Source organism: Kogia breviceps, chromosome X, assembly GCF_026419965.1.
Source record: "Kogia breviceps isolate mKogBre1 chromosome X, mKogBre1 haplotype 1, whole genome shotgun sequence".
Lineage (NCBI taxonomy): Eukaryota > Metazoa > Chordata > Mammalia > Artiodactyla > Physeteridae > Kogia > Kogia breviceps.
The window spans coordinates 31589083-31616430 of record NC_081330.1 but is presented as its reverse complement, the minus strand read 5'-3'; the positions used below and the strand labels follow the sequence as shown (position 1 = coordinate 31616430).

The window sequence follows — 27348 nt, the reverse complement described above, 5'->3', positions numbered from 1 at the left end:
AAAAGCACCTAGAAATGAGTATAGAAAACAGTGAAAAATTTCTTAGTACTTTATAATGTGTTTTAAAAAATACTTTTGATTAACATTTCCATAGGCCAAAATTACCAGAACTTCTGAGTTATATTAATGTTATATCTACAATAGAACCATAAACATAAAAACAGTACATTTAAACTAATATGAATTATTCTAAAACTTAACACAGAGAAAGATTTCAAAGTTAATTGCTTTAGAAATTATTTCAGAAAAATATAAAATTTTAGGAAATACACCATTTTCTACATAGACTATTTTACAAATCTGTGGAATGGATACATTAACTTTCTCCATGCAAATGTAATGTACAATCAATAAACAGAATTACTTTTCAAAGAAACATGATTGTTGGGACCAACTAGCAGAAATGAATATTCAATGACAAATGCAGTACTGAGAGGTAAATTTTTTTAATTAGCTTGCAAAATATGAGCAGGAAAAATGATAAATCTTAATAGGTGGTAACCTCATTGACATCAGGCTTAGCGATGTTTTTGTGGATGTGACTCCAGGTAAGGGAAACAAAAGCATAAATAAACAAATGAGACTACATCAAACTAAAAAGCTTCCACACAGCAAAGGAAACCATAATCAAAACAAAATGGCAACCTGCTGAATGCGAGAAGATATTTGCAAATCACAAATCTGATAAGGGGTTAATATCCAAAATATATAAAGAGCCATATAACTCAACAACAATAACAAAAACAAAACTGAATTAAAAATGTGCAGAGGATCTAAATAGACATTTTCCAAAGGAGACATACAAATGGTCAACAAGTACATGAAAAAATGTTCAACATCACTAATTATTAGGGAAATGCATATCAAAACCACAACCTGCCTGTTAGAATGGCTATTATTGAAAAGACAATAACAAGTGTTGGTGAGGATGTGGAGAAAAGGGAACCCTTGTACACTGTTGGTGGGATAGTACATTGATGCAGCCACTATGGAAACAGTATGGAGACTCCTCAAAAAATTAAGAAAAGAACTACCATATGACCCAGCTATTCCACTTCTGAGTATTTATCTAAAGAACACAAAAACACTAACTTGAAAATATATATGCACCCCTATGTTCATTGCAACATTATTTACAATAGCCAAGATAAGGAAATAAACTAAGCACCCATGATGGATGAATGGATAAAGAAGATATGTTTTATATACACAATGAAATACTACTACTCAGGCATAAAAGAGAATGAAATTCTGCCATTTGCAACATGGATGGACCTTGAAGGTATTATGCTAAGTGAAATCTAAAAAACAAACAAACAAAGAAAATAAAATAAAACCAAACTGATAGATACAGAGATCAGACTAGTGGTTATCAGAAGGGAAGGGGGTCGGGGAAGGGCAAAACAGGTGAAGAGGGTAAACTGTATGGTGATGGATGGTAACTAGGCTTGTGGTGGTGAGCACTTTGTAGTGTATATATATAGATGTCGAATTATAATGCTGTATACCTGAAACTTATACAATAAAAGAAAAGAATCACTGTCCTAAGGTATAATTTTAATTACTACTTTATAAATTATACAGCATTACTTTGTATTTCTTTGCAATAGAAGTGACTGAGATATCTGAAAATCAACAAAGTTCTAGAAAATTCAATTTGCTAACTGAACAATCTTTTTCTCTTTATGTACATACCTTATGCATTTCTCATCTACTTAGGTAGCTACTTGATGCATATTAATGGGGCACAGTAAAAGTCAATCTATTCCTAACTTTAAATGACAGGAAGTGCAGACTCCCATACAGAATTAACCCAAGGAGGAACACACTGAGACACAAAGTAATCAAATTGACAAAAATTAAAGCTAAAGAAAAAACATGAAAAGTAACAAGGGAGAAGCAACAAATAACATACAAGGGAATCCCCATAAGGTTATCAGCTGAGTTTTCAGCAGAAACTCTGCAGGCCAGAAGGGAGTGTCCTACCTTTTATTTTATGTAAAGGTTTATCTGACATTTATGTTATATACAGTCTATCTTAAGTTAAGGTGACATCATTTTGTGAAGATATCTGAGGAAATCACTGTTTTTTTAAAGAAAACATTGTCTACTAAAAATATCATGATGTAAAGAAAATCTAGACTCAACTTACTTTGAATATCCTCTCGAAGTCTATTTTTCCATACTAGAGAACATAGACACAAGCTATCAAATACCTACAAAAAATGAATGCTGTGATGTTAAGAGAAGAGGTAGAAAGGGAGAAAAGAAATCTCAGACTTTAATTTTTTCGTTCAACTTTATCCACAGTTTGCATCAGTAATATACATTTAGTGTTCCATTTATTTTTAAATGCATCAGAAAAGCAATCATGATAGATCTGTGACCAATACAAACATTTCTGAATTCTTCAAAAAATTCAGTTAGAAAAGTCAATAAACTAGCATTCTGTAAAGATAATTATTAAACAAATGGTAATGTATTTTTACTCATTTAAATTCTAACATATCTGACATCACCTCTTTCTTGTGCGATACAGGAATAAAATTTAGCAGAAGCAGCTATCTACTGCATGTTTTAGGTTCTAATAAAATATTTTAGTTTGATTATTTAACCTTCAAATCACAAATCCAATTCAAATAAGGTAATTATTCTTAATTCAATAACTGATGAAGTAAATATATAATAACCATAAAGACCATTTAGAACAATTTTACACTTACTCAAAAATACTAAAAGAAATACATCAGAGCCTTGGTATAATGTGTGCTTGGGGACTATGTTGTGAAACTGCCATAGAGGTGATGTTGCCTTTTGCCACTACAGTAAATAAACTGCCATAGTATGGACCTCAGATAGACCCATCTTAAATGGAATTTTGCTTTGCAGTAAAGAATGCTACAAAGGTTCTGGTGTATTTTCTCTTTAAAGTAATAATTAACTGACAAGTAAGTGAAATGCAATAAGGAAATGGCCTATAATTTCACTAATATTTCAATGATATGAAACATGAAAATACTTGTAAAATAATTAACATCTAGAGTGATTAACAAGAGGAATCCTACAGCATGATAACTATGAAAGCAGTATGAATGATTGCTGTAGCTTTTAATGATCACTTTATTTGTAACATTGTCAAATTTTTACATTAAAAACTAACAACTAAGGTATTTGTCATTTCTTACCTTTATTACCCAAGTTTTCACTAGAGAGATTGATTATGTCAATGCCGTTTTTTAAGATCCAACTGAAAAATAATAACTAATTAGCTCAAATATTTAAAGTAATAAATTACTAATAATTTAATTTTTAAACCTTTTAGTCATAAGAAGCTTTAATTCTTTAAAAGCTTCAATTTGACCCTTGGGGAATGTAACGAACACATCTGTATCCTAAAGCCAAAACTTAATTATATGGCTTCATGCCGACTGATCACAAAAAGTAGAGTTGTTCCTAAACCAACCCTTACTATACCATTTGGCACAATAGTTTTTATCTTTTATATATACCTTTGAAATACCCAGGCTAACATTTTTAGTAAGTTGCATCCATATTAAGAGGTAACAAGTGCAAATAATCACATATTTAAGATATGATACTTGCTTGACTACTACAAAAGTAATTATACTAAGGTTTTTCTATAGCAAACTGAGTTATTCATCACAGTAATGGTTTTGAAAAATTCCTGCACTACTATCAACGCAAATTTATCCATCTCTAAATTAAACAAGGACTTTATGTAACAGTATACTTATGAAAAGATTTATAGAATGGTTTGTGTTCATTTCAACATCATGTTGAAGATCAATTAAGATTTACAGGATCCACAAATGGACATATTTTCTAATAAAAACCTATTCCTCAATTGCCGCTCTCTGAATATGAATGTAACCAAAGGCAGCACACTGATGTAATAACATTCCTGAAAGTCAAGATATAAATCCAAACTTTGGCAGTTTTATCAAAATGTCCTTGACAATTAATTACTCTGCTAATTTGCAAAAACCTTACTGCTTTGTGTAACATTTTCAATACAGAAATAAAATACTCTTCAAATAATACATTTTAAAAGATGATTAAGTTTTGCAAAATTAAATAGCATAAATTAAGCATATTAACATTGTTTTTCTGACAACATGAATAACCAATTTACGAAAACTGCAATGGACTAAATAAAAAAACACAAATGTCACAATGTGAGGCAAATTTATCCTCACATATTACTGAACTTACAAAATCTACTAAAATATTTTAAAATTCCATTGATTCCATTAATACATAAAAAGAAACTGCAAAAATGCTTAAGACTATATGAGTCATCAATTACACAGGCACTTCACATGTAAACAATCTACAGTACAACTGAAAATATTTTGGCACCAACCTATAATACTAAAAGAATTCAATATAAAGCCAGAGTTCTATAATTTCTACTCACTTTTTTTCTAGAAAACTAAGACCAAAGATTGAAGAAATTATGTATAAACTAGAATTACAAGCATATTAGATAACTCAAATATAGAATTGCTTTAAATTGGTAAAAAAATGATTACCTTATCCACATGTTCACCAGTATGCTATGATAAAAAAAATTAAACCTAATGTGATTATTGAATTGAAACTACATTTTAAATTTAGTATTAATCTGATTATTGAAAAATAATCAAGGTTATCAGCTGACTTAGTAAAAAGAGAATTTGAATTTATCAAAAACTCTTATTAAGTTGATCCAGTTTTCCCCCAAAAGAAGTTTGGGCAATGCAAAATTGAATTTTAATGTTTTAACATAATATTTCTTAAACCTAAGGCTTGATCTAATAAAATTATTTTTGATTAGACAACCTTATTCATAAATTTGAGATATTTGAAATCACTTCAAATGAAACTAGACACTAATGACTTTTAAATGTTATATCAAGCCGTAGAAAGCTGAGATGCCTTGGTTGTAGGTAATTCAAGAAGAGCCTGAACTGTGACACCAACTTTCACAAGACCTCTTTCTTCCAAAATATGATGAGGCAAACAGAGTCTTTCCTGAAAAAACAAAACAAATGATATCTGAACATTTGCTTTTTAATAATGTAGCAAAACCTGAAAAAGTCAGAACTGGGTTTTTAAAACATGCTTTTTATGAAACTTCAAGTAAAAAGTACACAATTGTAATTAAATTAAAATCTAATTTAAAAATGTCTGTTTCAATACATTTTTATGGTATGGAATTCTGTTTTACAGGTTGTATTTTGACCTGAAGTTGATCTGATCCACACAATAAGCAAATATTTTAAAGTGAGATGGTGGTGCTAAATGTTCCCTAAGCTTTCATGCTACAGCAGAAAGAGCACTACATTTCCAGCCAAGGGATCTAAGGGCCATATGAAGTACTAAAGGTACTAAAATTCCCTGAGACTCTGTTTTTTCATCCTGAAAATGGAACTGTGTGAGAAACAAACAGAGCAGTCTATATATGGAACCACTTTGTAAACTGTTCAGTCCTATACAAAACTAGCCACTCTGGTTCTTTCTATCAGTTCTGAGGTTCCATGGTCTGTGATGTACACAGCACTTCAGTACTTTTTTTTGTCTTAAGATTACTTCCCTCCAGCTTCTAGTGATGTGTTGCTTCTTAGTTCCAATAGTCTAGAATTTAATAAATTACAACTGCCTTCTCTTCTAAGTCATCACGTGTGTCATTTGATCTTCACAACTCTATGAGAAACAGGGTTCAGAGAAAACTTTGCATTAGGTTTCATTAGCCTTCACTGATCCTCTTCTAACAATCTTAATGTTTCCAAACTATATCCTCTCCTTGGTATTCTCAAAGCCTCATCAAAACTACAAGGGTTTTAACTGAAGGTCTGCATGCATGTGCACAACATCAAATAAATTTGGTAGCATTTTTTAAGAAACAATGAAGTCTACTGCTTCAGTTGGGACACTTGCTCGTCTCAGGAAAATAAGCTAGTAATGGATACATTGGGTGGCAAACAGACCATCTACAGGTCCTATCTGGTCCATAATTTGTTTTAGTTAGCTACCACAGTGTTTTCCAAATCTAGAAATATTACTTTTTTTTTTTTTTTAATTCAGTGTTTCTAGAAACATTGGAAGCCTTGGCAAGACAGAGCCCTTATTCCCAAATAGTAACAACTATATTTTCCATCCTGATGACTTTCAAACCTTTATTTCCTGCCAAGACCTCTCTATTCAGCTCCAGATACAAATGTCAACTTGATACAGCCAAATGGATATCCAACAGACATCAAAATCAATATGCCCACAACAGAACTACTTCTTACTAAATTAACTTCTCTGTATTCTATACCTCAGTGAGTAATACACTATTCAATCTCTCTCAACATAAACCTGGGAATCATAATAGTCTCTTTCTTCCTTACTCCCATAAGTCAATCACCAAATACTACTGATAATATCCCATTTATCAAGAGTTCTCAAAAACTATCTTCTCACTCCATTTTCACTGCAACATTTGTTGCCCCCCTAATATTTTGCTTATTTATTCAAAAAACCACTAAAATATATATTAGAAAAGAAAAACAGGTTTCAAATCAATGACCTCAGCTCTCATCTTAGAAACTAGGAAAAGAAAAGCAAATTAAACCAATGGTAAGCATAAAGAAGGAAATAATGAAGATGAGAGAAGAAAACAATAAAATTAAAAAACAGAAAATAATAGCAAAAAAAAATCAATGAAACCAAATATTAGTTCATTGAGAAAATTTTTTTAAATTAATAAATCCCCAGCTAGATTAATCACAAAAAAGAGAGAAAATAAAAGAATTACCAATATCAGGAATAAAAGAAGTGACACCACAAGAGAGTCTACAAATACTAAAATGACAATAAGGGGGACATTATACACAACATTATAACAATAAGTTTGACAAACTACATGAAATGGACAAATTCTTTGAAAGACACAGTATACCAAAGCTCATACAAGAAGAAATAGAAAACTAGAATAGCACTATATGTATTAAAGAAATTGAATTGTAGTTAAAAACTTTCCCACAGGGCTTCCCTGGTGGCGCAGTGGTTGAGAATCTGCCTGCCGATGCAGGGGACACGGGTTCGTGCCCCGGTCCGGGAAGATCCCACATGCCACGGAGCGGTTGGGCCCGTGAGCCATGGCCGCTGAGCCTATGTGTCCGGAGCCTGTGCTCCGCAACGGGAGAGGCCACAACAGTGAGAGGCCCGTATACCACAAAAAAAACCCCAAACAAATAAACAAACAAACAAAAAATAATTTCCCACAAAGAAAACCCCTTGCCTAGATGGTTTCAAGGTTCAATAATGAATTTGACTAAATATTTAATAAAGAAATAATAGTAATTCTACCCAAAATCTTCAAGAAAAGTGAAGAGCAGGTAATACTTCCTAACATGTTCCACGGTCAGCATTACTTGACACCAAAACCAGGCAAAACCATTAAAAGAAAGAAAAGAGAAGACTAATAACCCCATTAACATAGATGTAAAAGGGCTAAACAAAATTTTAGCAAACTGAATCCAATATAAAAATAACAGCAACAAAATCCATCATGACCAAGTGGGGTTTATCCCAGCAGGCCAGGTTTGAGTTAATATCTGAAAATCAACCAATGTAATTCACAATGTTGTAAAAGAAAAAATATGTTGACTCAGTAGATGTAGAAAAAGCACTTGACAAAATTCAACATCCATTTGTGGTAAGAACTCTCAGCAAACTAGAATCATATATCTCATAAGGAACTTGTATCTGGAATATATAAAGAACTTAATAATAAAAAGGTGACTAATTCAATTAACAAATGAGCACAGAATTTCAAAAGACATTTCTCCAAAGAATATATACAAATAGTCAACAGGCATACAAAAAGATGCCCAACATCATTAATCATTAAGGAAATGCTAACCAAAACCACAATGGGACTTCCCTGGTGGTCCAGCAGTTAAGACTCCGTGCTCCCAGTGCAGGGGGCCCAGGTTCGATCCCCGGTCAGGGAACTAGATCCTGCATGCTGCAACTAAGACCCGGTGCAGCCAAATAAATAAATAAATATTTTTTAAAACAAACAAACAAACAAACCCACAATGAGACCACGTCAGACCCACTAGGATGACTAGAATCAAAAAGGTAGACAATAAAAATTGTTGGTGAGGATGCAGAGAAATTAGAACCTTCATACATTGCTGGTGGTAATGTAAATCGGAAAATAACTTAGCAGTTCCTCAGAAAGATAAACGTAGAACTACCATATAATCCAGCATAGAGCAACCATATAAACTACCATATAACCTAGTTAACTAAGGGAATTAAAACGTTTTCAAACAAAAACATGTTCATGAATGTTCAGAGCAGCATTATTCATAATAAACAATGAGTGGAAACAGCCCTAATATCCATCAACTGATGAATGGTAAACAAACTGTGGTATATACATAGAGCCCTAAAAAATGAAGTAGAGCCATATTTCAGAGATAGAGACTCCAGTTCTAGATCACCAAAATAAAGCAAATATTACAATAAAGTAAGTCACATGAACTTTTGTTTCATAGTGAATATAAAAGTTATATTTACATTATACTGTAGTCTATTAGTGTGCAATAATATTATGTCTTAAAAAAAACCTTAATTAAAAAATACTTTCTTGCTAAAAAATGCTAATCATCATCTGACAATGCAGGGTTGCCACAAACCTTCAATTCGTAAAAAATGCAGTATCTGTGAAGCACAATAAAGTGAAGTGCAATAAAACTGGGTATGTCTGTACTGCTTCATGCTACAACATGGATGAACCTTGAGAGTATTATACTAAATGAAAGAAACCAGACACAAAAGACCCCATAACATATGATGTCATTAATATGTGATGTCCAGAATAGGAAAATTCATAGAGATAGAACAGGAGAGGGACTGTTAACAGCTAAGAGGTTTCTTTCTGAAGTGATAAAAATATTCTACATTTAGACTGCTGCCCAACTCTGTGACTACACTAAAAACCATTAAATTATACACTTTAAATGGGTGAATTTTATGGTATGTTAATTATATCTCAATAATGTTAAAAAAAAAAACCCAATGTGTGTGCCCAATCCCAGACCTAAAAAAAAAAAACTTCAATCCATACTTTTCAACATATATAAAAATTAACTGGACCTGCACGGAAGGGGAGAGGTGGCACATCCAGAGAGGGGCCTCAGGAGTGTGGAGTTCTGGAGTTTCATGCCATGTGGATGACAGGCTCTTAGTGCCCCAGCCAGGCATCAGGGCTGTGCCTCTGAGGTGGGAGAGCCAAGTTCAGGACACTGGTCCACAAGAGACCACCCAGCTCCATGTAATATCAAACGGCAAAGATCTCCCAGAGATCTCCATCTCAACACCAAGACCCAGCTCCACTCAAAGACCAGCAAGCTACAGTGCTGGACACCCTATGCCAAACAACTAGCAAGACAGGAACACAACCCCATCCATTAGCAGAGGCTTCCTAAAATCATAATAAGGTCACAGACACCCCAAAACACACCACCAGATGTGGACCTACCCACCAGAAAGACAAGATCCAGCCTCAACCACCAGAACAGGGGCATTAGTCTCCTCAACCAGGAAGCCTACACAACCCACTGAACCAACCTTAGCCACTGGGGACAGACACCAAGAACAAGGGGAAATACGAACCTGCAGCCTGCAAAAAGGAGACCCCAAACACAGTAAGTGAAGCAAAATGAGAAGACAGAGAAACACACAGCAGATGAAGGAGCAAGGAAAAAAACTCACCAGACCTAACAACTGAAGAGGAAATAGGCAGTCTACCTGAAAAAGAATTCAGAATGATGATAGTAAAGATGATCCAAAATCTTGGAAATAGAATGGAGAAAATACAAGAAACATTTAACAAGGACCTAGAAGAACTAAAGAGCAAACAAACAGTGATGAACAACACAATTAATGAAATTAAAAATTCTCTAGAAGGGATCAACAGCAGAATAACTGAGGCAGAAGAACAGATAAGTGACCTGGAAGATAAAACAGTGGAAATAACTACTACAGAGCAGAATAAAGAAAAAAGAATGAAAAGAATTGAGGACAGTCTCAGAGACCTCTGGGACAACATTAAACACACCAACATTCGAATTATAGGGGTCCCAGAAGAAGAAGAGAAAAAGAAAGGGACTGAGAAAATCTTTGAAGAGATTATAGTTGAAAACTTCCCTAATATGGGAAAGGAAATAGTTAATCAAGTCGAGGAAGCACAGAGAGTCCCATACAGGATAAATCCAAGGAGAAACACACCAAGACACATATTAATCAAACTATCAAAAATTAAATACAAAGAAAAAATATTAAAAGCAGCAAGGCAAAAACAACAAATAACACACAAGGGAATCCCCATAAGGTTAACAGCTGATCTTTCAGCAGAAACTCTGCAAGCCAGAAGGGGGTGGCAGGACACATTTAATGTGATGAAGGAGAAAAACCTACAACCAAGATTATTCTACCCAGCAAGGATCTCATTCAGATTTGATGTAGAAATTAAAACCTTTATGGACAAGCAAAAGCTAAGAGAATTCAGCACCACCAAGGCAGCTTTACAACAAATGCTAGAGGAACTTCTCTAGGCAGGAAACATAAGAGAAGGAAAAGACCTACAATAACTAACACAAAACAATTAAGAAAATGGTAATAAGAACATACATATTGATAATTACCTTAAATATAAATGGATTAAATGCTCCCACCAAAAGACACAGACTGGCTGAATGGATACAAAAACAAGACCCATATATATACTGTCCACAAGAGACCCACTTGAGACCTAGGGACACATACAGACTGAAAGTGAGGGGATGTAAAAAGATATTCCACGCAAATGGAAATCAAAAGAAAGCTGGAGCAGCAATTCTCATAGCAGACAAAATAGACTACAAAACAAAGACATTATAAGAGACAAAGAAGGACACTACGTAATGATCAAGGGATCAATCCAAGAAGAAGATATAACAATTGTAAATATTTATGCACCCAACATAGGAGCACCTCAATACATAAGGCAAATACTAACAGCCATAAAAGGGGAAATCAACAGTAACACAATCATAGTGGGGGACTTTAACATCCCACTTTCACCAATGGACAGATTATCCAAAATGAAAATAAATAAGGAAACACAAGCTTTATTTGGTACATTAAACAAGATGGACTTAATTGATATTTATAGGACATTCCATCCAAAAACAACAAAATACACATTCTTCTCAATTGCTCATGGAACATTCTCCAGGACAGATCATATCTTGGGTCACAAATCAAGCCTTGGTTAATTTAAGAAAAATGAAATCATATCAAGTATCTTTTCTGACCACAACGCTATGAGACTAGATATCAATTACAGGAAAATATCTGTAAAAAAATACAAACAGTTGGAAGCTAAACAATACACTACTTAATAACAAAGAGATCACTGAAAAAATCAGAGAGGAAATGAAAAAAATACCTAGAAACAAATGACAATGGAAACACGACGACCCAACACCTAAGGGATGCAGCAAAAGCAGTTCTAAGAGGGAAGTTTAGAGCAATACAGTCCTACCTTAAGAAACAAGAAACATCTCAAATAAACAACCTAACCTTACACCTAAAGCAATTAGAGAAGTAAGAACAAAAAAACCCCAAAGTTAGCAGAAGGAAAGAAATCATAAAGATCAGATCAGAAATAAATGAAAAAGAAATGAAGGAAACAATAGCAAAGATCTGTAAAACTAAAAGCTGGTTCTTGGAGAAGATAAACAAAATTGATAAACCATTAGCCAGACTCATCAAGAAAAAAAGGGAAGGGCTTCCCTGGTGGCACAGTGGTTGAGAGTCCGCCTGCCGATGCAGAGGACACAGGTTCGTGCCCCGGTCCAGGAAGATCCCACATGCCGCAGAGCAGCTGGGCCCGTGAGCCATGGCCGCTGAGCCTGCGTGTCCGGAGCCTGTGCTCTGCAACGGGAGAGGCCACAGCAGTGAGAGGCCCGCATACCACAAAAAAAAAAAAAAAAAAAGGGAAAAAGCCTCAAATTAATAGAATTAGAAATGAAAAAGGGGAAGTAAAAACTGACACTGCAGAAATACAAAAGATCATGAGAGATTACTACAAGCAACTCTATGCCAATAAAATGGAAAACCTGGAAGAAATGGACAAATTCTTAGAAATGCACAACCTGCCAAGACTGAATCAGGAAGAAATAGAAAATATAAACAGACCAATCACAAGCACTGAAATTGAAACTGTGATTAAAAATCTTCCAACAAACAAAAACCCAGGACCAGATGGCTTCACAGGTGAACTCTATCAAACATTTGGAGAAGAGCTAACACCTATCCTTCTCAAACTCTTCCAAAATATAGCAGAGGGAGGAACACTCCCAAACTCATTTTACAAGGCCACCATCACCCTGATACCAAAACCAGACAAAGATGTCACAAAGAAAGAAAACTACAGGCCAATATCACTGATGAACATAGATGCAAAACTCCTCAACAAAATACTAGCAAACAGAAGCCAACAGCACATAAAAAGGATCATACACCATGATCAAGTGGGGTTTATCCCAGGGATGCAAGGATTCTTCAATATACACAAATCAATCAATGTGATACACCATATTAACAAGTTGAAGGAGAAAAACTATATGATCATCTCAATAGATGCAGAGAAAGCTTTCAACAAAATTCAACACCCATTTATGATAAAAACCCTGCAGAAAGTAGGCAGAGAGGGAACTTTCCTCAACATAATGAAGGCCATATATGACAAACCCACAGCCAACATCACCCTCAATGGTGAAAAACTGAAACCATTTCTACAATTACTTTATAAGCAGCTTAAAATCATTCATTAGATAGCTGTTACAGTTAAAGCTGGGACTCAGTAGAAGGTACCAAGGGAAGGTATTCATTTTCATGTTCAGAAAGCATTACTCATTCCTACTGTGAAGAAGAATCCAGTTTGCATGCAATAAATTAATATTTAAATGATCATGTTGTTAAAAAAATAATTACCTGTGAGACACCCAACTTTTTACAAGCATCAAGAAAATTTTCTACATTTCTTCGACATTTTGCCATGCTAAGTTTAGGCTGTAAAGTAAAAAAAAAGGTATATTTTCAGGTATATTTATACAAAATTAATAACTGAAAATTAAATTCATTGAAGTATATTATTTAAAGATTGTTTCAAGAAGCTCTATCTTCCTTTAGAGAACTAACAAATTGCAGACAAAACTTACCACTGCTGGTGATGGCACATGAATACTAGCTACAGAGCGTGGCCTTATGTGATTGGCTAAATGGCAAAGAACAACCCCATCCATCAGTGCAGCTCCAATGTCATCAGGCAAAATTACTTTTAACCTGGATTCGAGATTCTACAAAAGAAATGGGTGTAAATCACAGATATTCTATCTAAACATATATGTTATATATTTATACAACTAATCATTATGTAATCTAAAATTTTAAAGAGTACTGAAAATAAAACATACTTTGTTAATTTTCCACATTAAACCCATTTCTATAAAGCAGACTTGAAAGGTCAATATGACTTACATTGCGAAGTTGTCGTATTTGCTCTCTTTCTTCCCGTAGATGCTCCATCTTTCTTCTCATTGTAAAACCTGGATCTGCTGCCCCATATTCCTGACGAGATGAGCGGCTAAAAGCTATAAAACAAAAATTTCCTACCTTATTACAAAGCTAACAGGAAGGATCAACCATCGGTGGGGAAAGAGACATGATAAAAAGAACCAGAACAAAATGACATAAAACACTATTATTATTAATAAATTCTAAATATTTTTTACAGAATATAACTGAAATCTGCTTATCTGCATAATTGAAAGCAACAGGGAAGACAAGTGTAACAATTTCTACCACCTATACATGTTCTTACTTAAACATATATTATTAGAAACTTATGATCCAGGTTAAGAATTATTACTGAACACAAATCAGCCTTTATTATCTTTAAAGAGAAAGGAAATTATTCTTGAAGGTCAATACAGTTATTCACAAATAAAAACTATAATTCAATACCTTGCCAAGTAACATGGATCCATTTTCTTTTGGGCTTGCCAAATGCGAAAAGATCCCTTTTTAAAACCACAATATAATGGAGTGCTATAATTTCAAACAGTGTTTGGTCTGCTGGCAGAGTGGTCATTCTAATAGCAGTCACAGTAGAGTAGAAATAAGACTGCAGTATATCTAAGGCAAAAAGCTGAGGTTTCAGGAGCTTGAAAGTAAAGAGGAAGAAAGAAATGGGGAATGGGAATTGGAAAGACAAATAAGGTTAAGAGAAAATTACTTTTAGGAGAGGGGAAAGAATCTATGTGTACTTAAAACTATGGAATCAATCCCATTTAAGCTGAGAAACTCTAGTTTCATATATAGCCAATAAATTTTATTTGCAGAATATATATTTACCTGATCTAGGCTTCAAGCCAAAGGGACCATGTGAAAAAGCATCAGTTCTATCATATTCCTAAAAACAAAAAACAAATAAAACCTCTTTTCTTTCAAAATAATCAAGGTAGTTATTCATATCCATTCCAATTTTGAGAAGTATTTTTTTCCATGATTAGTGTAGTAGAGAAAGGTAAACTGCATTTCAATTCAAATTGATATATTTCACTTTTAAAAGGTCTATAAATATTTGCTAATTGACTTCTCCCTCATAGTATAAGGAAAATGAAAAAGAAAATTATTGAAGTATATAAAATATTTTTTGAATGAAGAAACAGATTAAAGTCTCCCCCAAAATGAAAAAAAGCTTCAATGAAAAGATTAGTGAAATTAGTAAAACTTATTCAGTACCTACTATGGACTTGACCCTTAGTGGATAATCTGAGGCAAATATACACATTCATACTAACAGGGGCTGCAGAGTAATAGATAATAAAAGTATTATTTCTTCTATCTGAATGCACATTGTTTCAAAGTGCTTTCACACAGTAGTGTGCTTTGGAAAGAACTGTGGTATATTTTAAAAATCTGAACTTAGTGTCAGAAAGTTTAGGCTAAGCCTTGAGCAAAACATTTAATTTCTCTGTAACTGTTTCTTCATCTTTAAAATGGGATGTTGTAAAGATTAAGTGAGATAACTTAAAGAAAGCACTTTGTAAATTATAAGATGAAAAGATAATGTAATTTTAGCAGCATCTTATTTAATCTGTACAACAACTGAAGTAGCTAGAGTTCGGGCTTCAGTCACTTCTCTACCATTTATTGACTGAAGTCTTTAGGAAAAGTTATCAGTCTCTGCAGCTGTAAAATGATGAGGATACTACTCAGTTCATGGGACTGCTCTTAGGTTTAAATGTACAGGCAAGCACTTTGCTAATAATAAAGCACTATACTAATTGTTTGTATCAGTTTCCTTTCACAGATGAAACTAAAACAATCAGAATTCTGTTAACTCTCTTAATTTTCTGATTAACATATGATAAGCAGTTCAAGTTGAAAGTCAGTTGAGTTACTAAAATACATGCTCACCACCCTATCCCTCTACAAGCCTGTTTGTCTTGATTACTTCGGTTAAAGTGTTATGAATTTCCAGACAAAATTTTCACTTATCCAAATGTAAGGAAAAATGTATTATAAAAGCAATATAATTTATTTGAGAAAACTGGTACTGATACTCTCCCCATGAGCATAGATCATAAAATCTTAAAGTACCTAGTTAAATAAGGCAGCACTTACATTTGTTATAACTGAAAGTAAAAAAAGGATTTACAAAAGTATGTGACAAAGACTAATTTTAGGGTATCCTAATTTAAATTATTTTCTAAAAGAATGCAAACCATTTTCCTGCCATATAAATAATTTAGAAACATGTTTATAAAATTAATGTCCACATCCATTTAAAAGTTTTATAATGCAACTCACCCAAAACAATAGTCAAAGAATCCTGGCTTTTTAAAAAATTAACACCACCTATATAAAATGAAATACTGGCTAATTAACCAAAATTATGTGGTGAATTTGGATCATCCAAACGTTTAGAAAAATTTCTGAATTCACCAAATGAATGCATAATCATCTATTCACTAATGCCAATACACTTTTAGAATACTAAAGTAATCTGAAGTAGAAGAGATACTGTTTAGAATTTTTAAAATTTATCTCCTATTGTGAAGCAATAGGTTTAACTAAATTAGAAGGGTTAATCATTCAAACCACCAGAGTATTTGGTTGAGATCTCAGAAACTCTAACTTTCATCTACCCCTTCTCCCCATGCTCCTCCTTAGGTCTAAGATGGTAGGAAAGGTGTACCCTCCTGTCGATAGGAACAACCCACTACAGGGATGTTTCTCGTGGAAAAAGGAAGTTTTTCTTGCATTGCTTTCAGACCTAATTGGTTATGAGAAAAACCAAAGGCCATTGCACAATGCTGAAGTACTTTTTTCAAATTTAAAATCTGAAAGCTGTTCTTATCATTGATTTCAAAATATGGATGAATTATAAAACATAAAAAATTTATAAAGTGAATTATTTTCTATGATCTATAGGCATTTTTCAATAACTAATTTAAATGATATTGATTATTAATATTTTTTCAAAAATATGGTGTTCTCAGAATTTTTTATAGGCTAGGTTTGTATAAATTAACCTACTATGGGTTTTTAAATATGGGTGAATAAATTACATTTAAAAAAAAGAAAGATGAGGTTAGAGCGAAGAGACAAAGAAACCTATGTAAACACATTTAAAAACAGAACTTGTACCTCAGATGATACTGGAGATTGTGGTGACATATTAGCATTATCACTGTCTTGCTAAAATATAAAAACAAGAAGATGAAAGATGAAATTAAAATATGAATGATGATTTAGACATATAAAAGGAAAACTGAAAAATTTTTGATTAACTACTAGAGGAAGAATCTGGAAAATGCCATCTACCACCTTGCCAAAGTGTGGTCTGTGGACCAGTAGCATCAGCATCCTCTGGGAGCTTGTTAGAAATGCAGCAGGCCCCACCCAAGACCTACTGAATCAGAATCTGTATTTCAGTAACATCCTCAGGTGATTCATAAGCCCTTTAAAGTTTTAGAAGTAGTATCTACTTACATCAAATATTTTCTTATAAATTTATTTCCTTTAAATATCACAAATGAAAAGCCTTTCTATATTTCTTAGAAAATAGCCATGTGTTAAGATTAATTCCTGATGGGAAACGGCAACAATATGTTACAATCTGAGACAGGTACATGGAAGCATGCAAAAATTCCATCACGCCAAATAATAACATTTACCTGGAAAATTATGTGTATCTAACACAGGCTTAGAAATAATGACATAGAATTAATTGAATTGCATAAAATACTACTAAATGGTCCATGTTTTTTCAATGACTACTACTAAACAAATACAAAATTCTTAACATTTAATCTTGAATATGCATACCACAGAGGACATGTATTCATCATCAACAAATGATTACTATCTACTATATGTCAGACACTGGTGCTAGACACTGGGAACACTGAAATTTAGTAAAATATCATCCACCCAAGGATCTCTCAGTCTAGGGGGAAAATAGATTCATTTACATGGGTAGTACAACCTTCTCAGTATAAGGATAGAGCTATGCATGATATATTATGAGGCACAGATAAGGGGCACTTGGGGAAACAGTGGGGGTGGTGGATAAAATCAAGTTTCCTGAGAAACTAAAAAACTGAGTAGATGTTTAACAATATTCCAAGATGAGAGGACAACAAGGACAAAGGCACAGAAGCAATAACAGTCAGGACATGGAAGCAACATAAATGTCCATCGACAGATGAATGGATAAAGAAGATGTGGCACATATATATACAATGGAATATTACTCACCATAAAAAGAAATGAAATTGAGTTATTTGTAGTGAGGTGGATGGGCCTAGAGTCTGTCATACAGAGTGAAGTAAGTCAGAAAGAGAAAACCAAATACCGTATGCTAAAACATATATATGGAATAATTAAAAAAATGTTTCTGAAGAACCTAGAGGCAGGACAGGAATAAAGACGCAGACGTAGAGAATGGACTTGAGGACACAGGGAGGGGGAAGGGGAGGCTGGGACGAAGTGACAGAGTAGCACTGACATATATACACTACCACATGTAAAATGATGGCTAGTGAGAAGCTGCTGCATAGCACAGGGAGATCAGCTCGGTGCTTTGTGACGACCTAGAGGGGTGGGATAGGGAAGGTGGAAGGGAGCCTCAAGAGGGAGGGGATATGGGGATAGATGTATGCATACAGCTGATTCACTTTGTTTTACAGCAGAAATTAATACAACATTGTAAAGCAATTATACTCCAATAAAGATGTTTAAAAAAAAGAAGCAATAAATGTAAGGATGAGTGCAGAAAGCCTTGTAATTCCACATTTTTGGACAGTATGGTGAAAGGAAGACAAATCTTGAGTTGAGGCTGATGTGGTAAGCAGGAGCTTAATGAAGAAGGACCTTGAATTTATCTTCTAAGTGATGAGGAGACAGTGAAGGTTTCTAAGCAAGGGAATGGCCTGATCATATTTGTGTTCTTTGAAACAATCATTGGCAGCAGAGAGGTGAATGGACTGGAGAAAGGGAGAAGATCAATCAAGAATGCTATTGCAGTAATATAGGCAAGAAATGAGGAGGGCCTGTGCCAGAGCAGAAATAGCAGAAATGCAGGTGGGGAATGTATTCAAAATATTTCTGTATCAAAAAAAAAAAAAAAAGGTTTTGGTAACTGATTAGATATTGAAGCAGGCAGGACCAAAGTGGATATAATATATAAAGGGACAGGGAAAATATCCAAACTGAACTTCTAGCTCAGGTACAACAAACTTTTTTTGGTGATTCCATTTCCTAAAATTAAAGGAGTTTTCAGAAGCCCTGCCAAGTATCCAACATCAAATGAATTACCAATCCTTCCAAACAAAAAAACACAAAGCTTAAGTATTCATGGTGATGAGACTGTATCATTTCAAAAATGCCAGGCTGCTGTACAGCTTAAAATGATGAGGTAGAAAAATTTATAGTTATGCACAAACTGTAGAAATTTAATTTTAAGTGTTGAAATAGTATACAGAGCTGTGAAAAGAGATTAATAAATTAAAAAGGAAAAATCTCAATTGACCACCAGGTTGATTTAAGAAGATAAAATATAGGAAAATGTAAAACTTTTAAATTAGTTTCAAGATGAATGTTAACAAAATTCTAAAGCTGAACTACAAAGGACAGATGGAAATTACATAATTAAATTAATAATTGTCTAATGATGCTCAGTTTTTATTATTGGAGAAAACTTGTGCATTAATTCAATAACAAACTGAAACATGAATTACATTTTACTCTGATTGAGCCAACTACATTTCAAAGTAAATATTTTAAACAATTGCTAATATTACCCTCTTTTCTCACCTCATCGTTTTCATTGCCACTTGAACTCTTCCTTGATGATTTATACTGAAAAATATTTAAATCACATTATTTTATTTTTCCTTGAACAAATAAATTCTCTAACTAGTAAATTATATATGACATTTATTCACATTTTGGTACTTTTATTAAATTATCTAAATTATATATAAAATGTAAATTATATGTAAAGATAAATTAACTGTTTAATTACATAACCAGTTTAAACAGTCCTACTACTTACTAATAGCTAACACAAAACAGTACTTTCTATGTGCAAGGCATTGTTCTAAGTACATACATCAAGTAACATTTCCTTCCTAAACCAATCCATTTCCCATTCATTCAGGTTTGCTCTCTGAGTGCTGTCTTAAATCCTCCTTGTTCTTTTTTTTTTTTTTGTGGTACGTGGGCCTCTCACTGTTGTGGCCTCTCCCGTTGCAGAGCACAGGCTCCTGACGCACAGGCTCAGTGGCCATGGCCCACGGGCCCAGCCGCTCCGCAGCATGTGGGATCTTCCCGGACCGGGGTGTGAACCCATGTCCCCTGCATCAGCAGGCGGATTCTCAACCACTGCGCCACCAGGGAAGCCCCCTCCTTGTTCTTAATTCACTATTTACAAAACATCAAGAAGTCAATTCTTTCTGTAATCTCTCTCAGACTTACTTCCTCTGAATTCTCTCAAATATTATTCTATTCTAGGCCCCACTATCTCACACCTAGCCTGTAATCTCACCATTCAAAAATGTCATCCATTTTTAAGAAACCTACTGATCTTAGGTTAAAAACAATACTACATTAAATGTATATGTTGACTATACAAAAACAGTAACAGTGATAATAACACTTCTACTAGTGCTTACTATACACCGGGCAGTGATTGAAGTGTGTTACATGTATGAACCCATTTAATATCCTTAACAACCCTGAGGTAAATAGTACTGGGTTGGCCAAAAGGTTCATTCAGTTTTTTCCGTAAGATGGCTCTAGCAGCACTTAGTTGTCTTTAACTTCATTCAAAACAATTTTGTTAGACTGTATGTGACAGCTGTCATATCAGTTTGCATTTTAAAAAAGACATCAAAATTGGTAAATTTTTGTATAGCCATTTTAATATTAAAGATGGAACAAAAAAGCAACATTTTCAGCATATTATGCTTTATTATTTTAAGAAAGGTAAAAACGCAACCAAAATGCAAAAAAAGGTTTGTGCAGTGTATGGTCAAGGTGTTGTGACTGATCGAACGTGTCAAAAGTGGTTTGAGAAGTTTTGTGCTGGAGATTTCTCGCTGGACGATGCTCCACGGTCGGGTAGACCAATTGGAGTTGATAGCGATCAAATTGAGACATTAATTGAGAACACTCAACGTTATACCACGCAGGAGATAGCTGACATACTCAAAATATCCAAATCAAGTGTTGAAAATCATTTGCACCAACTTGGTTCTGTTAATCGCTTTGATGTTTGGGTTCCACGTAAGTTAAGTGAAAAAAACCTTCTTGACAGTATTTCTGCATGTGATTCTCTACTTAAACGTAACAAAAACGTTTCATTTTTAAAACAAATTGTGACAGGAGATAAAAAGTGGATACTGTACAATAACGTGGAATGGAAGAGATCGTGGGGCAAGTGAAATGAAACACCACCAACCATGCCAAAGGCTGGTCTTCAACCAAAGAAGGTGATGTTGTGTATATGGTGGGATTGGAAGGGAGTCCTCTATTATGAGCTCCTTCCAGAAAACCTAATGATTAATTCCAACAAGTACTGCTCCCAATTAGACCAACTGAAAGCAGCACTCAACGAAAAGCATCCAGAATTAGTCAACAGAAAACACATCATCTTCTATCAGGATAACGCAAGACTGTATGTTTCTTTGATGACCAGGTGAAAACTGTTACAGCTTGGCTGGGAAGTTCTGATTCATCCGCCATATTCAGACATTGCACCTTTGGGTTTCCATTTATTTAGGTCTTTACAAAATTCTCTTAACGGAAAAAATTTCAAGTCCCTGGAAAACTGTAAAAGGCACCTGGAACAGTTATTCGCTCAAAAAGATAAAAAGTTTTGGGAAGATGGAATTATGAAGTTGCCTGAAAAATGGCAAAAAGTAGTGGAACAAAAAGTGAATATGTTGTTCAATAAAGTTCTTGGTGAAAATGAAAAATGTGTCTTTTATTTTTCATTAAAAATCGAAGGCACTTTTTGGCCAACCCAATATTATCTCCATTTTATACTAAGGCACAGAGGTAATATGCTTAATATCACAAATGCTAGAATGTAAAACAGTGCTTGTTTTTAGGAGCAGGAATCAAGGAAATACAGTTATGACAACCACTAAAGTTCTTCTGATTCCTCCTTGCCAGTAATTATCCTGCAAATCAGTGGTAGATTGACCTTTTCAAAATACTACGTGCAACTCATGACTCTTCTGTTGAAAAAACCTAACTTTCAGATTATGTCCAAATTTCTCTGCCTGGCATTCAAGGTTCTAGTTAATGGCCCCCTTTATTTATGCAGCATTATCTTCCATAACTCTTGGAAAAATAGATAACCTACCTGATAGCTCAACCACAAACTGGAGGATGAGCAGCATTACGGATGACAAATACAAGACCTAAATTCCTCCACGGTCTCTCCTATGACTTACGACAACTATCACTAATCCACCAAGGTGCTCTTCCAGCTGATTCCAGACATAGCCTCAATATACTTTCAATCCAATGTTCCAGATAGCCAATGAATAGAGTTGGCATGTGTGAATAAACCTATTTGCCATCCTTAGGCACGATGTCACTGACGACACTTGTTCTTGTTCTACTTCAACAAAAGAATGACATTTAGACAGTTGAACACCAGGACCCCAAGATGGCATCAGTCATACTAGTGAAGGAGAAGAAACTCATAGATGTCAAAACAGGGGAGCTGCCCAAGCTTGAAACTGATGCAGAATTTCACCCCAAAAGGCACTGCTGAAGAGTTTCAAAGAGGTTACTACGAGTATTACAAGTATGCTACTGGAGTTTCCATGCTTATGTGCTTTTCAATTACTGCCTTTCTTACAAGGAACTCAAACATGAGCAGTTATGCAAGTACCACTGAAAAGGAGGATGCAGTCTGCATTCCTGACCATGACCTTCTTTCCCAGCAGCCCTGATCTTTGCTGAATCCTTTCATATCCTAATTGAGAATTAACATCTGAAAAAAGATGACTGGTAGGGACTTCCCTGGTGGTGCAGTGGTTAAGAATTCGCCTGCCAGTGCAGGGGACACGGGTTCGAGCCCTGGTCCGGGAAGATCCCACATGCCACAGAGCAACTAAGCCCGTGTGCCACAACTACTGAGCCTGTGCTCTAGAGCCCGCGAGCCGCAACTACTGAGCCTGCGTGCCACAACTACCGAAGCCCAGGCACCAATAGCCCATGTTCCGCAATGAGAAGCCACCTCAGTGAGTAGCCCCCACTCGCCACAACTACAGAAAGCCCGTGCACAGCAATGAAGACCCAATGCAGTCAAAAATAAATAAATAAAATGAATAAATTTATTTTAAAAAAAGATGGCTGGTAGAAAAACAAAAGAATGACATTTTAGTGAATAATAAGCTAACATTTATTAGTGTATACTCTGTGGCAAGTGCTGTTCTAAGCACTTTATATTATTAAATAATTCAGTAGTTATAATAATCCTATGAAGGAAGATACTATTAGAGTCATCTGAAGATAATAATAATAATAATAAGCTCAGCAAGATTAGATAATTTGCCAAAGTCACTCAGTTAGTAGATATCTAAGTAAGGACTGGAACCAAAGTGGTTTGATTTCTGAAGTCAAAGCTCTTAACCACTATGCTATACTCTCATCCCTAAATCCTAAATGATTAGTAGGGATTTTTCAGGAATAAAAGAATGGGCATGCTCAGAAGAAGGAAAGCACAAAGGAATAAAAAAGCTCAGCCTATGTAAAAAAGAGTAGCTAGTAACGAGTGAATTGTGGCAGGTAATAAAACTTAGAGAGGTAGGTAAGGATGGCCATGAAGTTTTTTAAAAGTCCAAATTTTATGTAATTGATAATGGGGAGCCAATAAAAAATTTTAAGCCAGGGATTTCTCTAAGGACTGTGAAACTAGAGAAAGGGGGACCATTAAGAAGTTATTACAATTGCCCAGACAAGAAAGAATGAGGGTTCCAACAAAAGCAAGGGCAGTAGATATGGAGAAGAGGTAATGAATTGGAGAAAGATGCATAATTAGCATCCTGGTGACCAATAAGGTAAGAAGAAAGAAAGAGAGCAAGATCAAGGAGGACTGAGGTATAGAGCTTAGAGAACTGGGTGGGTAATACCACTACTAACTAAAATAAAGAACAGAGAGGAGGAGCAAATTCCATGGTGATGGGGCAGGAGGGGGAGACATACTGATTTGAAATACATGGCATCCAGACAATTAGAAACACAGGTACAGAGAACAGGAAAAAAAAGTTATGAGATGCAACTTTAGACTCAGGAGAATATGAGACATCTGGAATCATAAAAGCTTCAGAGAGAGTAACAAAAGATGAGACCCCTAAAAACAAGCAGAAGAAAAATCAGAAGAAAAATTAGCCAGGAGCATCAAAAAGAAAAAAGAAGAATCAGGGAAGGAAAATGAGGCAGAAACCAAGCAAGGAGTTTTGAGAAGAAGATATGGTCATCACTGTCAAATGCTACACTAGATTTTGCCATTAGTAGGTACATGTTAGGCTCTAGTGAGGGGCTATTTCAATGGAGAAATGGAGGTAAAAGACAGACTGCAGTGGGTTAAGGAGTGATTGGAAACTGCAGATCTAGAAGCGGCAAGTTTGGCCCTAGAAGAAAACAAAGAGATAAGGCAACAGCTGAAAGGGGAATCAGGGATAATGGTAGAGGTCTGAGCACATTTATAAGATGGAAGGTACAGAAAAAGGACATAGAAGAGTGAACGGATAATTGATAAAGGAAAGAAACAGAGGATGATACAGTTGAGAACTCAGATAATGAGACTTGTATTATTGTTACTCAACTACTATTCTAATTTTAAATATCTATTATACATGAAAACTTAGGAAGATACTTAGTTTTGCATTACTGCACATATTTAAAGGTCCTAAAATCCAAATCTGAATATATACATAGATTTTAAAATATTCTATAAGTCCAACTTCTTACTAATTCAACTCAGCTGTCCTCCATTAACATTAGTCAGAATAACTGAAGTTTTATTATATCTAAATTCAAATACTACAATAAAGGCCTGTTCAGAAATACAAAGATCAGTTCATCTCTGAAGCTTATATTAATTTCACAGAAGGGACAGTACTTGTGCACAAACTCTGACTCAGAACAAATCAGGTTATTTCACAAGCCCAGTTGGCTTCCCTATTCCAGTATAAAATTAACCATGGTCAGAGAAAATATACAAAAATATTTTCCTTGGGGTTAGCCATTAAATTAAAATATTGTACTATATTTATGAAATCAGATATGTATTTTAAGAGTCATTATAATGTTTTATCACAAAAGTAGTGAGATACATTTGATGACAAATATATATGGCATTTAAATAAATCAAATAATCCTTAAAACTAATTTGGTATAGTTATTCTGATTTTTAAAACTATTTTATTGAGAAATGAATCATCAAATGCATTTAGAAATTTGTGTCATTCTTACAAGAAATTAAAGCTACTAATTTACATTGAACATTATCGAAAAAAGGTTAGATTTTCATACTTTGTTGTGTACCTTATTCAAATGATATTAATAAATTTCTGTAAATGATTTTTAATAAAGTAATGTATTTTCTGGAATACCTTTACTTTGAGAAATGCAGTGATTTTACTTCAGCAACAATGACATTAAATTTTATTTACTAGAATAGTAATCTACACAAGAGCAGCCAGGAGTCTAAAAGAGTTAATATAACTCTCCTACAATGATTTACTTATATAATCTGACCTAAATTATCTTCTTACTCACATACTCTGGCCAATTATGTTGAAACTTTTTAAAATTTAGTTTCAGGGGCTTACCTGAAAAACATACCTCCCAAAATCAGTCTTAGCAACTATGAAACTGGAGAGCTAGATTTCACTCACACACACACACACACACACACACACACACACACACACACACACAAACACACTTTCAATAACTCTTCTAAATAACAGCATCATGAATAATTTACCATGGGACACTAACAAAGAAATCCTGTGGTTCAGTCATTTATATATGTTAGGATAAAGGTGCACAAAAGGTCTGTATGTTTCATAACAAAGCAAAGCTAAAGGAGCCATCACTGAGTGAGCTTAGTGATAATCTGATATATATCTCTAGAGTAGTATACTTTAACTATAAATCCAAATTAAGTTCAATACTATTATCTTATGAATAAACCTTTTTATTCTTGAGATAAGTGATTAACAGAAATTTTCTTTTTGAAAGAAAGACACTTCATAGATAATATTTTAATCATGAAAATACTGGCAAATCTGAATAATCAGTCTGACTTCACTTAGAGAGTAGTATCTCAGTTTTATAATTTTTTTTTAACACCTTTGGAAAAAAATTGTTGACTATTTTTTTACAGTGTCCTAACACTGACCTCTTCTGACTATTGAGGAGAACTACATGTCTCCTTAAAACATTTCCCAGTTACTGAAGCTTATCTTTGCACCTAACTTTATTAACTATAGTAGAAATTAACATTTGTTGAATGATGATTATGGACTCTTCAAATATTATCTCCTTTGATCTCTTAGCAACTTATAAAATAGTAATATTATGGAAGGTATACTTAAGCCATAAAAAATAAAATATTTATCAACAAATGATACTATTAAATCAAATAACTATTTTTTAAAGGTTCACTGAGGCTTCTATTAAGACTTTACTGAGGAGTTTACTTGAGTTACAATAAAATATTTAAAAGACAATAAAACTGTATTTATCTGAAAGTGTGTTCATTTGATATTAGGCTATCCACAGCAGATCAACAGGCAGCATAGCATAGGTTCTCAGTCCAAGTCTTGACTCAGCTGTTTATTACCTAAGGGGCCTGAAGCATTTTACTTAGCCTCTCTGTGCCTTAATTTCCCCATCTATAAAACAGGAATGACAATAAATGCACTTACTTCTTACTAAGTGCCATGTAAGTATTTTGAAAAACAGCCAGAATTTGTATGCTTTTACTATACTAATAGATCAAATAAATATCAAATCTCTTTTATTAGTTAGAAATACTAAAATTTCTACCACATCATTATTCATGTGGTATTCATTCATGTGGTTATTCATTAAGTTTTATCTGTTAACAATTTTTCTTTAGTGAGTTTGTTCAAGTGCCATAAACTAAAAGAGGGGATTTACAAATTAATAAATGCCAGAATGCAAATATAACTGAAGATTTGTAAAGGGTACTGACCAGGGTTCTGCTAAGAATGTCTTTCCTTTTTTCCCTATGTCTTTTATTTCTTCATTATCTCTCATATTGACCAGGTAACATAAGGCTCATTAAAAGGATTCAGTAATTATTTGTTGAAGGAGTAAACTTATCACAGACTAAGACATATAACATTTTGGTTTTGGTGATATGATGCTACTTCCAAATGTATGTTACACTCCCATAATAAGGAAACCGATCAAAGTGCATAGAGACCCACTTTTACCAAACTGAGAAAAGCATGAAATATAATCCTATTTATTAGTGATATAAACTTCAAATTACCTATAATTTAACCTAGAACTATGTATTTAGATATGTATTTATTATTAGATAAAAATTAGGTTTTGGGAAATAGAAAAGGTCCAGAAAAACAATAAAATTTGCTATGCATAGAGCAGGAGCTTGGTTGCACTGTTCATTTGAGTCAGAAATTCCAATAACAAATTCTAACTAGTATT

General features: G+C 34.1%; 1 protein-coding gene, 1 non-coding gene and 1 pseudogene across 4 annotated transcripts in view; 1 reads left to right on the top strand and 2 right to left on the bottom strand.

Moving 5' to 3' along the window:
• Positions 1 to 2291: 2291 nt before the first annotated feature.
• Positions 2292 to 27348, bottom strand: part of LRCH2 (leucine rich repeats and calponin homology domain containing 2) — a 94679-nt gene continuing 69622 nt past the window's right edge. The window contains exons 15-21 of one of the 3 annotated variants that reach the window (XM_059049662.2): positions 19435 to 19479; positions 16765 to 16815; positions 14464 to 14521; positions 13588 to 13700; positions 13269 to 13406; positions 13042 to 13119; positions 2292 to 5034 (exon numbers count right to left, since the gene is read on the bottom strand). In XM_059049662.2, the coding sequence (XP_058905645.1) occupies positions 4915 to 5034; positions 13042 to 13119; positions 13269 to 13406; positions 13588 to 13700; positions 14464 to 14521; positions 16765 to 16815; positions 19435 to 19479 (603 nt within the window). In that variant the 3' untranslated portion in view covers positions 2292 to 4914. The remainder of the gene's footprint in view (positions 5035 to 13041; positions 13120 to 13268; positions 13407 to 13587; positions 13701 to 14463; positions 14522 to 16764; positions 16816 to 19434; positions 19480 to 27348) is intronic. The other 2 variants (XM_067024017.1, XM_067024018.1) reach the window with 2 other exon arrangements.
• On the bottom strand, positions 16305 to 16433 carry LOC131749076 (small nucleolar RNA SNORA35). The gene has a single exon (XR_009333188.1). It is a non-coding gene; the product is annotated as a small nucleolar RNA SNORA35 (small nucleolar RNA).
• LOC131747724 (ATP synthase subunit f, mitochondrial pseudogene) lies at positions 22301 to 22534 on the top strand (annotated as a pseudogene).